General features: G+C 42.3%; 1 protein-coding gene across 2 annotated transcripts; it reads left to right on the top strand.

Annotated features, from left to right (window-relative positions):
* Positions 1-1,429: 1,429 nt before the first annotated feature.
* sgsm1b (small G protein signaling modulator 1b) lies at positions 1,430-15,840 on the top strand. 2 transcript variants are annotated; one of them, XM_069713742.1, is made up of 25 exons: positions 1,430-1,759; positions 1,859-1,902; positions 4,623-4,698; positions 5,497-5,659; positions 5,860-6,012; positions 6,399-6,466; positions 6,546-6,688; positions 6,795-6,926; positions 7,108-7,232; positions 7,315-7,382; positions 7,474-7,637; positions 7,732-7,861; positions 8,277-8,403; positions 8,486-8,550; positions 8,682-8,827; positions 8,961-9,089; positions 9,177-9,350; positions 9,496-9,564; positions 10,607-11,887; positions 11,973-12,097; positions 12,191-12,273; positions 12,383-12,492; positions 12,727-12,823; positions 12,921-13,088; positions 13,394-15,840. In XM_069713742.1, the coding sequence occupies exons 1-25, from the start codon at positions 1,753-1,755 to the stop codon at positions 13,480-13,482; spliced, it is 3,936 nt and encodes a 1,311-aa protein (XP_069569843.1). In that variant the 5' UTR covers positions 1,430-1,752; the 3' UTR covers positions 13,483-15,840. The 2 variants fall into 2 exon arrangements, with proteins under 2 accessions (XP_069569843.1, XP_069569842.1); XM_069713741.1 differs by lacking the exon at positions 1,430-1,759 and having other exon boundaries at positions 1,840-1,902.
* The last annotated feature ends 131 nt before the right edge of the window (positions 15,841-15,971 follow it).

The raw sequence follows: 15,971 nt of genomic DNA, 5'->3' as shown, positions 1-15,971 counted from the left end.
CTGATGGCCGATGAGCTCACAGGGATAGTTTGTTTAGTTCAAGTTGATGTGAGGAGCTGATCCAGTTGGTGAGACCGGGCCAGAGCCAGGAAACACCTGATCCAGACCGGGCCAGAGCCGGGAAACACCTGATCCAGACCGGGCCAGAGCCAGGAAACACCTGATCCAGACCGGGCCAGAGACAGGAAACACCTGATCCAGACCGGGCCAGAGCCAGGAAACACCTGATCCAGACCGGGCCAGAGACGGGAAACACCTGATCCAGACCGGGCCAGAGCCAGGAAACACCTGATCCAGACCGGGCCAGAGACGGGAAACACCTGATCCAGACCGGGCCAGAGACAGGAAACACCTGATCCAGACCGGGCCAGAGACGGGAAACACCTGATCCAGACCGGGCCAGAGCCAGGAAACACCTGATCCAGACCGGGCCAGAGACGGGAAACACCTGATCCAGACCGGGTCAGAGCCAGGGAACACCTGATCCAGACCGGGCCAGAGACAGGAAACACCTGATCCAGACCGGGCCAGAGACGGGAAACACCTGATCCAGACCGGGCCAGAGCCGGGAAACACCTGATCCAGACCGGGTCAGAGCCAGGGAACACCTGATCCAGACCGGGCCAGAGACAGGAAACACCAGGACTGAAGGTTGAGGCTTCAGGTCAGGAGGTTGAGCATCCGGATCTCCTCCAGGGTCAGACTGTGATGTTCTGATGCTCTGAAGGAAAACATTCAGTCACAGAAACTCTGGCACGATGGCTCTCAGGTTCTCCAACACCACAACACTCAAACTTGCATGTGCGCTTCCTGCTCAAGTTTCAGGTGCGTCCTGAAATCACAGGTGCACCTGCACCACAGGAACATGTGTAACTCAGGTGCTGCAGGTGATTGACAGCAGCAGCCTCGGAGCTTTCTTGTAAAATCCACAGGTGTGTTTTCACCGTTGTGATAAATGCTGTGTGACCAGCCGAGACAAGAAAGCCTCGACTGAGCAGGTGTCCAACCTTCGGCCTGGTAATGTGAAAACTACACAACTGCAAATATCTCCAAAAGTATGTTTAAGATGAGATTTAGTTTGACAGTTGTATTTAATTGAAGTGAAAAACAGCGTTGTCTGTATTTGGTTTCATTATAATGAAGTGTTATTGTTATTCCCTTCACTCTGATGTGTTATCAGGACAAAGAGGCATTCATTAATTTGAACTGAGGCTCATTAACTTTAATGATGTTACACTGGTGGGGGAATGATGAGGCTCTGAAGACTTTAAGGAATATGGGATTAGGATTTTTTATTTTTTATGAAATTCCAAAATATTCATAATATTTAATTAGATTTAGTTTATGTTAGAAACAATCAATATAGGCAATGTTAGATATTTAGACATAGTTTGATCTACTTCTTTTTCTTTGTGTGTGTGTGTGTGTGTGTGTGTGTGTGTGTGTGTGTGTGTGTGTGTGTGTGTGTGTGTGTGTGTGTGTGTGTGTGTGTGTGTGTGTGTGTTAAAGGGAGTGGACGATGTGTGTGTAGATGTTGACGTTGTGCACCTTAATGTAAAGGCTACTGTGACTTTAAAGGGGTGGTGGTTCACGGTGAGGTAGCAGAAAGGTTTCCTCCGGTGCTGAAGAACATCGTCCATCCATCCCGGAGCCTCTCTGCCTTTTTCTGTTCAATCAGGTTCGTCTCTGGATTGCAGTGAAGATCTTCTCCAGAAAGCTGTGCGTGCCAGCCGCTTCACTTCGCCCGGAGAGATGGGAGGTACAGCCGCCGCAGTTCTTCTCCTGTCGTGAGCATCTCATCATTAATCTCCAATACAGCCTCTGATCAGCATATTCATCATGTTTTCTCTCGTGACAGAGGCCGAGACGCGCCAGAAATTGCTGCGCAATGTAAAGAAGGAGGTTGGTCGCTTTTTATTCTCCCTCTTGCTCATCCCAGTTTCTGTTTACCGGAGCTGTGTTGACGTGTGTGTGAGTGGAAACCGTCCATCGGGTTTGACGACGCCTCAAAGGCCCGTTTCATGATCAATCTGACGGTTTGTCTTCCATCATAAGAGTGATGAGGCTCACAGGGACATCGGGCAGATACCGGTCTGTTTTTATCTGCTGGTAGACTGGTGAGATGGTGATGACGATGATGACGGTGATACTGATGGTTTTATATCGGAAGAGAAACCCACACATTTATGAAGCAGTTTCATTTGTTTCTACTCATGAAAAAACGGTTTCTTCTTCATACTCTAGATTCTATTTCTCTCAGGAAATGATGATGACACGAACAATCCTTTTAACACACCATCTTATTATTACAAACTTTAAGGTGTGACCTTGCCATCTGTTGTATTTGGTATTTTACTTGGTGCTCCAGCCAGCAGCATGTTTTATTATTACATCTGGACATGAATATTGAGAGCACAGCATCCTTCCAGGCTGCTCAGTGCCTCCATGGTTCCCCGGGGAAAGACAACAGGATGTTTTAGTCATTCCTAGGAAAGCAGGTGCTCCCAGACTTGTGGTGTCCGTGCTCCCCCTCACCTGTGACTCACTGCCTCTAAAAAAAAAGGACTTATGTCTCTTGTAGATCCTGCAGCAAGGAGGGGCATAGCGATGATACTGTAGATGTAACACCCAGTATAATATTGAAACAACAGATTTTGGTTGATATACAGCAAATGTGTATTTGTTACAAAGCAGACGTGCATGTTGTCTGCTCATACAGAAGAAGCACAAAACAAGGATTAGCTGCTTCTGTGTGCCACAGAACCGTTTGGTTGCAATAGTCAAGCAGACCTGTATTGTAAAAAGGAACCTTTTGGTTTTTGTAAAATAATAGATGATATTTTTCTTCTTCCCAGATGTCGCTCTCGTGGGATTGTTGACTTGTTGCTTCCTTTCTATAATGCTGTTACAAGATTGTGTTGTATTGACTTTACTGTTTCAAGTGCCATGAAATAACTGTGGTGTGATGAGGAGCTATATAAACAAAATTGAATAGAATTGAATTGAATCAATTCTAATACAAGCATGTTGAAATATGTTCGCCCATGTTTTTCTATGACAGGACTGTTATGCTGCTCTTTCAATACGTGAACAGAGAACATTACATTACATTACATTCAGAAAATTACATTTTTAAATGTTGCATTGCTAATCAACAAATATACATCATTTATAGATCAGGACTGAGGGGACATTTCAGCACAATGTCAACTTATACTATAATTGTATTCTTAATCATGTTCATTTAAGTTTAATATTTTAACTGATAATAATGACAGGCGGCAACAAGCTGGTTAAAAAAACTGACATCTTATGAAGTGAAATGGAGAACGTCACATTTTTCATGTCACGGTCAGTTTATGGTCATGGGGAGAGTTGTTCACCCTAAAAAAACACAGTTGCATAATGTGTTCTGCAGTTCTGGAAGAGCTTTGTCCAGTCTGACAGAATACACCCCCCCTCCCCCCACATGATGTCTTCAAACTTTTCTCTGGTTTGGCTTGTAGATTATGGATTTAGAAAAGGAAGCCTGTGTTATGTACATGGTAGTAAGATCTTACAGTGATCCTTTTTTATTTGGGGGGGGGTTATTGCTTTTATTGTTTTATTGTCTTTTATTTGGCCTTTGAAATGTTCTTATCGTGTTGTTTTATTGATTTGTCTGTTATTATTGTACCATCTTTAAAAACTGTAGTTTTTAAATGTGCGTTATTGATCAATTTGACTTGAGTACAGTGAGACATTACTAAGTTGCATCATTAGAGGTAAAGGCTGCAGTGATTTTGGAGTTTGACCCGAGACTAAAATTCGGAGTATTTTGGCATCTGCTGCCTTTATTGTCACCATGTTTTACTAATATGGAACCAATTCCTCTCCAACTTTATGGAGGTGCTTTAAATTTTGGGTTTATCCATTTAGAGATGCAAGAAGAAAACACTTCTCTGATAATGTCTGCCTATAGGCATCTCAGTTGTGACATCCCAAAATGATCAGTGGGTGTCAAGAACCAAATTCCTCGAGAATAAGTAGAAAAAGTGAAGAACAGTTAAGCTTGGAGAGATCCTCGGGGTTTCTGTCCCTTCCCTTCAGTGCTCGAGTTCAAGTTATGAGATGGGAAAGCAGACAAAGAGAATTAGCAGACCGGAGATTGCATGTGTTTTATGTTTAATATCAAGAATCCAAAGTTTGTGGTGCACAGAAGGCATACAGTAGGAGGGAAAACCAGATGTGGTGGGCAAACAGAAAGCTGCCATAGTACAGAGCTTAGTTACAAATGCTCAAGAAATCACCCAAGTCAAGGCAGTGTTTTTTGTAAAGTTGGGGGTGTGATTCTTTGTGCTTGTGCATGAAAACACTGAAAGACCAGATGAAGGATGTCGTCACAACCTGTGAGTTAAGTTACTGAGGACACTATTCCCACTTTCCAAAACGCATTATTCTGTTGGCAGCACATGTGCGTTGTCTGTACTTGGAAGAGATGCCTTATGGGATTGTACTGCTGCTTCACCACCACCTCTTGTAACACGTCACGTACTCTCCTGCTTTTTGTTTTGTGTTTATCACCGAATGTCACGGTGCCAGCCTGATTAAGACTTTCTCACCATGTGTTTCTCTCTTTTTAGGTGAAACAAATTATGGAGGAGGCAGTCACAAGGAAATTTGTGCATGCAGACAGCAGCCACATTATATCCTTCTGTGGTAATTGTTTTTTTCCAGCCTGTTTTTTTATTGCATTGCACACTAAGTCATCATTCTTACTCAGGTTATTCCATTAAAATAGGTATATTTGTATCTAATCTAAAAATGTCCTTCATTATACCACAGGATATTCTATATAAATAGTATAGATCACAATATTGCTCACAGCCACGTTTACATATACAGTACAGAATGACGATTGACATGTCACCTCCTATGAGTTCAACCTCCCAGTGTAAAATAGTCCTGTACAGTCTGGTCAAAGAATGTAAATGATAATGATTTGTTTTCATTAGTTATGTTTATTTATGTGTAATACGGCGGATGGATGGATACATATGAATGAAAGCAGACAGACACCCTTCAAAGGTGTTGATACTAACCAGGAGTGAGCCGTATGTGATTCACATCCCTCATATCCTAGCAACGGTGGACGGTGTTGATTTCAGGCTATTTCTGCTTGTGCCCCCTGTGCTTGCCTTTCACCTGTTTTTTATATAAAAAAAATATAAACGCTTGAGGCTTTCACAAACAGGAAATTATATTGTGCTCATGAGATAAAAACAAAACTCTCAGGCAAATAAAGACATTCCACCTCAAGAACACAAAAGATGTATTAAATGAAATTGAAATAGAAAAAATATCTAAACCAAATATTGACTGATATTCTGTGTGTGTGTGTGTGTGTGTGTGTGTGTGTGTGTGTGTGTGTGTGTGTGTGTGTGTGTGTGTGTGTGTGTGTGTGTGTGTGTGTGTGTGTGTGTGTGTGTGTGTGTGTGTGTGTGTGTGTGTGTGTAGCTGTAGTTGAGGCCTGCATGCTTCATGGACTGAAGCGTCGTATTGCAGGCCTGCTGTGCAGTAACAAGGTCGCTGCACTCTTTATGAAGGTGGCAAAAAGCTTTTCGCCTGCTGAGGAACTCTGTCACAAAGTCCAGGAGCTGGAACAGCTCATCGAAAACAGGTGAAATGTTAACTTCTGCCTGCGAGACGCAAGAGACATAATACCATTACATGTGTTCTGACTCTTTTAGTCTTGTTTATCTTTTCACCGTGTTTGTTACTTTCATTGCATCCTTATGAATTGTGGACCGGTCTTTCTGTTCCATTCTGAAAACCTGCGCAGACGTCTCATCTCTCAAGTTTCTTTTTTCTGTTCTTTAGCAAACAGAACAATTCCTCACTGAGTAATGACCGCAGTCGGCAATCCAAGTTGGCCAACTTCCCTCCTCAAGCGCTGAGACACCTGTGGATCCGAACTGCTCTGATGGAGAAGTTCCTCGACAAGATTGTTCTGTACTTGGTAGAAAACAGCAGGTATCTTTATATGTTATTTCTTGAATTGACAAGTTTCAAGCTTGAGAACATTTTCTCTTCTATCAATTCCACAATTTTGCCTTAAGCATCTGTCTGTTCCTTCACTATCTAATGATAGTGCTTCTGTTCCAGTTTCTGTGCATCTTGACCTCAACTTTTTTTTTGAAACTTTTTAACATAATTAAATATATTTATTCTTCAATGTACTGTTATTTTTTCACAATGTCAACATACATACTACATTATCATATCTGTTCGCATCAGGGAACTGTTTGACAGCTTTGGCATGGAAAAAGAAAATGAGCATAAATGTGACAATCTTGATGTTAAATCTATATCTCCTGCAAGTATAGTTTATTTTTTTGTGTCAACATCATTTGCTTCAGTGTGTTCTATGAAAAAGAAGCCATGCTGATGGATCCTGTGGACGGACCAATTCTTGCATCGCTGTTGGGTATTTGCCTTTTTGTGCTAACTTTTGGATTATTTAAATACTCATTCAGAACTTTAAACTCCTCAACCTTGTGTTACAGTCGGCCCTTGTGCTTTGGAGTACACCAAGGTTAAGACTGCTGACCATTTCTGGACCGATCCATCCGCTGATGAGCTGGTACAGCGGCATCGAATCCACAGTGGCCACTGTCGGCAGGATTCTCCCTCCAGAAGACCTGCCCTGGTTAGATAGTCCAGGAATCTATTCCTGTCTTGTAAAGCAACCAGCAATCAGCCAGAAACTTCTGATCCACATGTCATACTGTCGATGTCCTCCTAACCCATCACAGATCCAGAAGAGACAGTCCAGCGGTAGCATGGACGATCGACCTCTCATGTGGGTGAGAGACTATGTTGAATCACTCCACCAAAACTCCAGAGCCACTCTTCTGTTTGGAAAGAATAACGTGCTGGTGCAGCCGGTACGTGCTTTTCTTTCACTTTTAATACAATCCCAGTATATACTTTAGGCGAGAGAATATTAAGAGAAGCTTGTTTACTCTCTGGGGAAGTTGATGCATCGGTGAATGGATTCATAGGTAACTGATCTGAATCGCACAACAAGACAAGTTGAGATTTGTTAGCGTTTGCTTGTGTCTGCAGAGAGATGACATGGAGGCCATCCCAGGCTACCTTTCTCTCCACCAAACGGCAGATCTCATGACACTGAAATGGACACCTAATCAGCTGATGAATGGCAATGTCGGGGAGCTAGATTCTGAAAAAAGGTTAGACTGATAGAGCCCAATCTATTAGAAATCAAATCTTGTTTTTACACAGCTGACTCTGCTTACTCATCTTTTTCCTCAGTGTTTACTGGGACTACGCTATGACCATTCGCTTGGACGAGATTGTGTATCTCCACTGTCATCAGCAAGGTACAGTTTTCTTACAATTTGTCCTCAATTTCCCAAAGCATAAGTCTCAGGAGTTTTTTTTTTAAATCTACCTCTGTGTTGATTTCTCCAGTGAACAGTGGGGGGACAGTGGTTTTGGTGAGCCAAGATGGGATCCAGAGACCTCCTCTGCATTTCCCCAAAGGAGGTCACCTGCTCCAGTTTCTCACCTGCCTGGAGACCGGCCTGCTACCTCACGGACAACTGGACCCTCCACTCTGGAATCAGAGAGGAAAGGTCAGCACTGGATGATTAAATAGTTCTGATCTATTCATTATTCTATCTCTATATAGAGTGAGCAAACATGAGTATATTGGCTTTCCTTTCACAGGGAAAGGTTTTCCCCAAACTGAGGAAGAGGAGTCCACACAGCTCATGTGATTCTGTATCAGATAAAGAAGATGATGAAGCAACCGATTATGTGTTTCGGATCCTCTTTCCTGGCAATCAGATGGAGTTCAGTAAGTGTTTTTAATCTCCCTATTCTGCCTCGCTGAGATAATCCAATGAAGAATCATCATAGATTACATCTGCTTTATTCTCTTAATACGTAATTGACACCTCAGACTGTTTCTGTTACATCTTTGTATTCAGTTTCTCTCTCATCTCAGATGGCTGCATTTGTAATATTTTTCCTGCCTCCCTTGTGACTGTGTGTCCATTTCACATTATAGTCCGCAAGGACATAAAGTAATTTATCTGCCACGTCCCCTTGTCCATCCTCTCATTTTCTTGTTTTCACTATATATATTTTTTTATTATTACGCTTTGCATACATGAACTTCAATGTCTAAATCTATTGGAGTTCCATCTGGTTTTACTTGCTTATGATGGTAACGGTAGCAACGGCATTGATAATGTCTGCTTGCTGTGCAGTGGCCCTGGAGCTGATGGATCAGGGCGTTAATATGTGGCAACCAACGCCCAGAAAGTCTTCGTGCTCGTCCTGCTCACAGAACGGCTCCTCTGATGGCTCTCTGCCTAATGGCTGTAATCAGGAAAGGTGAGTATTTCCCAGGGACAGGCTCAAATCTACTTTCAGATTATTCCACTTCACTAAGTTTATGATTTTCCGACTTCCCCAGAGCGTCCTTAAAGCTCCTGTGTGACACCATGAAATACCAGATAATCTCCCGTGCGTTTTATGGATGTGAGTATAAACAACTGTGCTTCACGTTTTATGATTTGAGAATCATGCAAGCTGGTTTTGCCAGTTTATGCTAATCAGTCATGTATGACAGTAGTCCCACAGTGAATATGAGTCGTATCTTTCTTCTCTAGGGCTCGCGTACTGCCGTCATCTGTCCACGGTCCGTACCCACCTTTCTGCGCTGGTCAACACCAGTATAGTTGACCCTGACGTACCCGCTGATGCTCGAGGAGGCCTCTCTGTGGAGGTCTGGGGCGGTTTCCTCAAGGACAGCTCTGTAAGATTCACACATTAAAACGAGGCCATCAAACAGCTTCTGGTTGTGATTCATCGATGCGTGAAATGGTTCTTTTAATTAGTGTGCCATTTCCGTGTGGGTTAATTAATAAAAAAAGACTTCTCTTTTTCAGGCCTATGAGGAAAAGGAGATACACAGGCTTGTGTATTTTGGTGGCGTGGCCCCTTCATTACGCAAAGAAGTGTGGCCCTTCCTGTTGGGACATTATCAGTTCAGCATGACGGAGAAATGCCGGCTGGAGGTACATGTGTGATGTCCATCTGTAAAGACGCGTGCACACACCCTGTGTTTTGTTACAGTCTTTGCTTACACAGGCTTTCTGTTTCAGATTGATGAGCAGATGCGGACCATGTACGAGCAGACTATGAAGGAGTGGCAGGGTTGTGAGGCCATCGTCCTTCAGAGGGAGCGAGAGAAGCACGCTGAGGCCCTCGCCAGATGTTCATCTGGAGCCAGCGTGGAAAGAGGACCGGTGCAGCGGGACTCCACCATCAGCACGGATGCAAGTTTGAACTCTCAACATAAGAATGGGCTCCATTATGTAACCTACATCACAACAGACGTGAGCTGTTTGTAGCATTATGAAAAGAGAACTTGGCTAACAGTTCTTCTTTCTTCCTCTGGTGTGATACTTCGTCCGTCTCCAGTCGTCACTGAGCAGCAGCTCAGATCCGCAGAACGCCCGCTCACAGAGCGACTCCAGCAGCAGCGCACAGGTAGTCATCACAGCACAGCAACAACCCTCTCTAATACAAGACAAGACCACAGTATGTTTTCACATGACACATTTTAACCCACTTTAAATATCTGATACTGCACAGTTTACTATGATGTTCTCATTTTTAAAATATCATAGCTGTTTAGACGGATTTCCTACGTTTCATTAAAAATACGTCAAAATCAATGTTCAGAAACTGGTTTGCAAAACATAAATAGTTCATTTTTGTTGCATTTGTATTACAATTAAATTATTAACAGCAAACGAGGAGGACAAATTAGAGGACATGGCAATATCTGTGACAATTCATAGTTTACTGGACAAAACTTTAATACATTTAAAAAGGAAAGGAATGATAAGCAGACATGGGCATCACAGACAGAGTAATGAGTTTGTTGGTTGTTTCTTACATTAACATCAGTCGACAGTCACATCAGTGGCTCCGAGAGGCTGGATTTAAGCTGCACTACTGTTGGTTTTGCAGGTATATGGTCATAAATCAAAGTATTGATTGAATGTTTGACCTGATACGGTCTGTAGGCCAACCCCTCCCATCCCGGAGGTCCCTGTACTGGGACCAGACTATATCAGTTTTTAAAATGCAGCCTGCTGCCATTTTGAGAAGGTTGCTGAGCGAGGCACTTTCTGTGGAGATGCTGCCTCAAAACAGCTTTGAAGAAAATGGATGCTGCATTGTTGTGCTTAATTTCTATTGCTTCAATTTTATGAGTTGTGGTAGAGAATTTTTTATAACAGGTTGAATAACATCAGTGTCCACTGACTTGTTATAAGGCCGTTATCAACCATTTATTATGAAATTCAGATAAAGCAGAAGTATAAATTTCAGGTTGTTGCCACAGACACCTTCGTTCAGTTTGTAATATTCAAATGACATTCATCAGTGGGGCACCATCTCAGTCACCATTGTATCACCTCATTAGTGACTTATCAGACGTTTATTTTTACTTTAACATTAGTCCATCTCACTTGTACTTGATCCAAAATGTATCACATGCTCCCCACTTTCTTTTGTTTACCAGATATTTGAATTGGTTGAAGCAGCGGATCAGACTGAGACTGAGTCCAGAGCTGAACAAGGAGAAGTACATCACAGCAGTCCAGTGAAGGACGTCCAAAATGAGACCATAGACAGCCCACGGCTTCCTTCCTGCAACCCCTCCCCCCTGGGTCTGTCAGATCAATGTCCAGGTTCAGACAACAGCCCTCCTGTAACCGAGTCAGCTGTTGGTTCTACAACTTCTCAGCAGACAGCGGAAACATCTGAAGTCTTCAGTGAGGAAACTGCAGCTGGATCACAGCCAGTAAAGAGTCAGCCCACAACCTCTGAATCAGGACGGGAGCATGTGAAGGACCCAGTAACCAAGGACAAGGCCGAGACCCAAAAGACAGAGATGGTTTCAGAAAGTGAGGGAGATCAGGAGATTGGAATCAGTAAGTCTAAAGAGACATCTAAAGCTGAGGAGAAAGCTGAAGCAGAAGAAAAAGATACGACACAAGAGCTGTCTGAAGTTTTAAAAGCAGTCGACACAAATATAAATTTGAAATCTGCTCCAGATAATACAAATGTTCTAAAGCTAGAAACAGAGATTTACAATGAATATTTCCAAGCACCTCCTCTGGGGCAGACCATGTCTCTTCAGGACAGGAAGAGCAAAGATTTGGAAGAGGAGCCATCTTGTCCACTTACGGCAGAAAAAGATACTAATCCACCGAGTGAAAACAAGCCTGAGATTTCTAAAAAACCTGAGACAATGTCTGAAAAAATCCTGTCACAAACGATCAAGGCCACAGAACCAGAAACAAAAGAGGCTGGAGCAACAGTTTGGGACTTTGCTGAAACCAAAAAAGCTGCAGAAATTCCATTTGACAAACCTGGTTTAAATTCTCCAGTCAGACAAGTCCTGAATGCTCTTCAGTCGGCATCCAGGGGGAGCTTGTCCTTATCGTCCCACTCACGGCAGTCTCCAGACACAGCGGATTCTGATGACTCTCCTTCTGCGTTGGAAATGGAGGACATTCCTTCAGGGATAACATGCGTGACCTCGGAGGACATTAAGGCCAGGCCTTTGGTAGGCTTGGCTGCTCCTCCAGTTTCCCTGGCACAAAGAGCGAAAATGGCATCCGAGGACCTTGTCCTAGATCACCATCTGGACACAGCGTGTAACACCAGTCCTGAGGGCACCGACCTGGGTCTTTCTGAAGAGGAGCCTGAGATGGAAAATGTGCTCACTGAACCAAAGTCTGCAGAAGTGGGAGGAGAATCCAAATATGATGAATCCTCAGAGGAGCAGACCTATTCTGTAAGCATCACACAACAAACTGACTCAAAGACAGCCTTTCTTTTAGTCATTAATATACTAACTTTATGTACTGTTATTTCTCCAGCAAGAAACACTGGACATGTACTTGATTAACTTGCATCGCATTGACAAAGATGTCAGACGCTGTGACAGAACGTATTGGTACTTCACGCCTGAGAACCTGGAGAAGCTGCGTAACATCATGTGCAGGTAAAAGCCACAACATGACAAATCTCTCTCTGCAGTTGGTTTCAGCCCAACAGTTGAAACAAAAACAATCTGAACCCTGCGGTGTCTTTGCAGTTACGTTTGGCAGCATCTGGATACCGGTTACGTCCAGGGCATGTGTGACCTGCTGGCTCCCCTTCTGGTCATTCTGGACGATGGTCAGTAAAACACTTTAAGTGTGATTTTTATCATATGTCAGCTATGATAACTGCATATCAATGGCTAAATGAATAACTCCTTCCATGTGTATATGTGTGGGATATCTAGAGGTGATGGCATTTAGCTGCTTCACTGAACTGATGAAGAGGATGAACCAGAATTTTCCTCATGGGGGTGCCATGGACTCTCACTTTGCAAACATGCGTTCTCTTATCCAGGTATGAACATATTCATGCACAGATACAGTCATCAACATTTTATAACTGCCTGAGATTTACAGTTGAATCAATAAGGTACTAAGAGGTACTTAATAGGATAATGCAAAATAAAACGTTTCTCTTACTGTGAAGAATATAAAAATTTAATATATACTTAATATATAATATATATATATATGATATGCATACAGACAAAAGCTGTAATGTGGTGACATTTTGTTTTCGTACAAACAGATCCTGGACTCTGAGCTCTTTGAACTGATGCAGCAGAATGGAGACTACACCCACTTCTACTTCTGTTATCGCTGGTTCCTTCTGGACTTCAAAAGAGGTGACAGGAGATGCCAGCGTCTTAATGTTTGCTTGATGCCTGTGAAGTCATCACATGAAGCTGTATGTGATCTGATTTGTGGTTGTTTTCTGAACAGAAATGGTGTATGATGACGTGTTCTCTCTGTGGGAAACCATCTGGGCGGCCAAGCACACCTCCTCCGAGCACTTTGTGCTCTTCGTCGCTCTGGCGCTCGTGGAGATGTATAAAGACATCATCTTGGAAAATAACATGGACTTCACAGATATCATCAAGTTCTTCAACGGTAAGATGAGATAACAGAAATACGAATGCTACTATGGTGGAAACAGTGTTGAAAAGCAATTGATAGTTCACTCACATTTATTCTACACTGATATACAATTCTGATAATCAGTTAAAGAAAAATAAAGCATCCAACAACCATTTCAATATAAAGTCCAAAGTTGAAAAAAAAAAAAACATATTTGTAGATAGTTTTCTTTTTAAAAGACTTTTAAAATTTTAAGGAATAAAAAGTTCTAGATATTATTATCAATTTTAAGTATTTTATCTCATGTAAGCTGAACTGATTTTTACATTCTCTTGTAGAAATGGCGGAGCATCACAACGTCCCGCAGGTCTTGATGATGGCCCGAGACTTGGTCCACAAAGTGCAGACTCTCATAGAAAACAAGTGATACACGATGCTGCTGTTTAAGCTCCCATAATTCTTTGTGCAAAATTGTTTCAAAGGTACTGACACAACCACACAGTCGTAACATGTTGAAGAGGAGAGGAAGTGATGTGATTGGCAGGTGCCAATAACAGATAAACTGGTCATTAAAGCTGCTCATTATTCTAAGATAGTTGTGTAACAACTGTTCTCCAGTTGCTCCTCTCTATAAAGAGGAGATGCCATTATTGCCAGTACATTTATTTTTCAAGCGTTATTGTTCACCTGGTGAATGTACCCTTGTTGAAACTGCTTCAGGATGTTCTTTATTTTGCCTTAAATTTTGCTATTTTTTCAGGGATACAGCAACCAAATTTTTCACTGCATTGATATTCTAAACGATTCATTTGAATTTCTACATGTTGTGATACACTTGAATATATTTTCAGTATTATCATTATTTGGCTGAAATTGTAGCTGCCATGGTTAAACATTTTGTGATACACTTGAATATATTTTCAGTAATGGTATCTGGTGTTATGAGATGATTTGGTTTTGTAAACAGTAGAGGTACTAGTGGACAGTTCGGGTTGGTCAGTAGTGTGTGGTCACCGACTCGCTTCTCAACCGCCATTTTGAAGGCCACTTTCTGGCCTTTCTGACGTTCGATGGTCTCCTTCATGTGTTTGCCTCCCGCAAGCTTGCAGGATATGCAGACGTGACGTGTGTGCAGCCCAGCATGATTGCACATGGTTTGCATATCCAGTATCACCATTTCCTCTGGTAGCCTGGCCAACTTCTTATATACTGTGCGCTCCTCTTTTCTCTGACCTCCTCTATGCATCCGTTAAGGTGTGATTCAACCTGCTGAAGTTCATCCTTTGACTCCTCTGCTAGCTTTTTGTTTTCAGTGCAAGCGCTGCTTCTCAGCTCGTTCCAATGGTTCATGCAGACGTTCGGTACTTTCTTCCTCCACTTAAACTACACAATGCTGCTTCGGCTGAACACTTCAGCTGTTGGTTCTCATAAAATCAAACAAGCACAGCGAACAGACTGTTTCCATGCAGAATTATGAGAGCTGTTGATTTTCAGCTGGTGGTGAACTCGAAGGAGTCTGCAGTGACAGCAGCGTGCTTCCTTCACACTCTGCACTTCCCTCTTTCACTTCCACCTCAACATGAGTTTGAGAGATTTCTTGCCCCTCCGATGTCGGTTGCCTTGTCTTTAACACACCCTCACGTGTTTCTATGTGCCGAACCTGTTGACAACAAGGCTTTCGGTCTTCTTTCCTTGAACATGCTTCTTTGATATTTCCTCAACGTCCCGGCGTCCATAGCTGCTGAGAACCAGTTTTGAGTGCTCGCCACTTAACCTTTCATCTGAAGCCAATATTTCATTCACAGGTACATTATGGACAGCAGCCTCCACCATGATGGGTTATTTTATTTCAAAGAACAGCCAACTTGTGCTCGCTCTTTATCCGGTGGCCTCTGGTTCCTCGGAGGGCTCGCTCTTAAGATGCTCACCTCTGCTTGACTGAACATAATAACTCCTCACTCCAGAGTTTCCTGCGTTGTACTGTACTGCAGTGCTGCTCACTCTTAACTTCAGCTACGTGCTGATCGTTCTGAAGCCCTGATCATGTTTCTACAGCCTCGTAAACACCAGACGATCAGCCCAGTGGTATGTAGCCATGTAGATATGTAGGTTATGTGAGTGCAGATCTTGAGATATACGTCACTGAATCTTCTGCTGCTAATCTGATAGAGTGGAGGTGAATGGAAATTCCTTTGTTCAAGTGATGATAAATGACTTCCAACATTTAATGGCAACACTAAATGTCCTGGAGACATTCATGGGAGACAGTAATCCTGATGCAATCAGGGACGGTCTGTGCTTCGGATCTGTTGGGGAGACAGCTGAATATCTCAAAATCTAAAGCAGATAAACACAAAATGTTCTACGTAGCTAGATACCAACAACAAGTCAGAAAATCTGTTTCATCAGTGCATCTTTCGAACACCCGCGTTGGATTCACTGTGGCTGAAATTCCAGTGTTTTGATATCACTGCTAATGTGTCTCCATATGATCTACTAAAACATGCCTGAGTATTGCTGTTTGTGTATTGCTGTTTGTTGTCAGAAGATTTACAGTATACAATGTGTGAAAAAGAAACCGACTTATTGTACAAAAAAAAAACAAGCTAGTACATATTTATTAAATGCAATACGATGTCTGTATATGGGCTTAGTCTGATTATAATGAAAAGAAAGGTAAAAGTATGTCATTGGAAATAGATATATTTTTATTTTTTTTTCTGTCTTCTAAAATGGTCACTAAGTAGAATTAATTTATTGTGTATTAAAAATCTTATATTTTGCATCCGATGTGCCTCGTTTGTGTTTTCCAAAAGTTTTCTAAACACTTGACAGTTGAATCTCGTAATTATCTAATGTGAAGTTACATCCACAGAAGTTAACCATGGCACTAAGTTACATGATATATTTAAAAGA

The sequence above is a fragment of the Brachyistius frenatus genome, unplaced genomic scaffold, assembly GCF_029030835.1.
Source record: "Brachyistius frenatus isolate BFR_SWC_R1_liver_20210118 unplaced genomic scaffold, ASM2903083v1 Contig_122, whole genome shotgun sequence".
In the NCBI taxonomy this organism is placed as follows: Eukaryota; Metazoa; Chordata; class Actinopteri; family Embiotocidae; genus Brachyistius; species Brachyistius frenatus.
The sequence above is the reverse complement of the archived record's forward strand: the minus strand, read 5'-3'. Positions and strand labels throughout refer to the sequence as shown.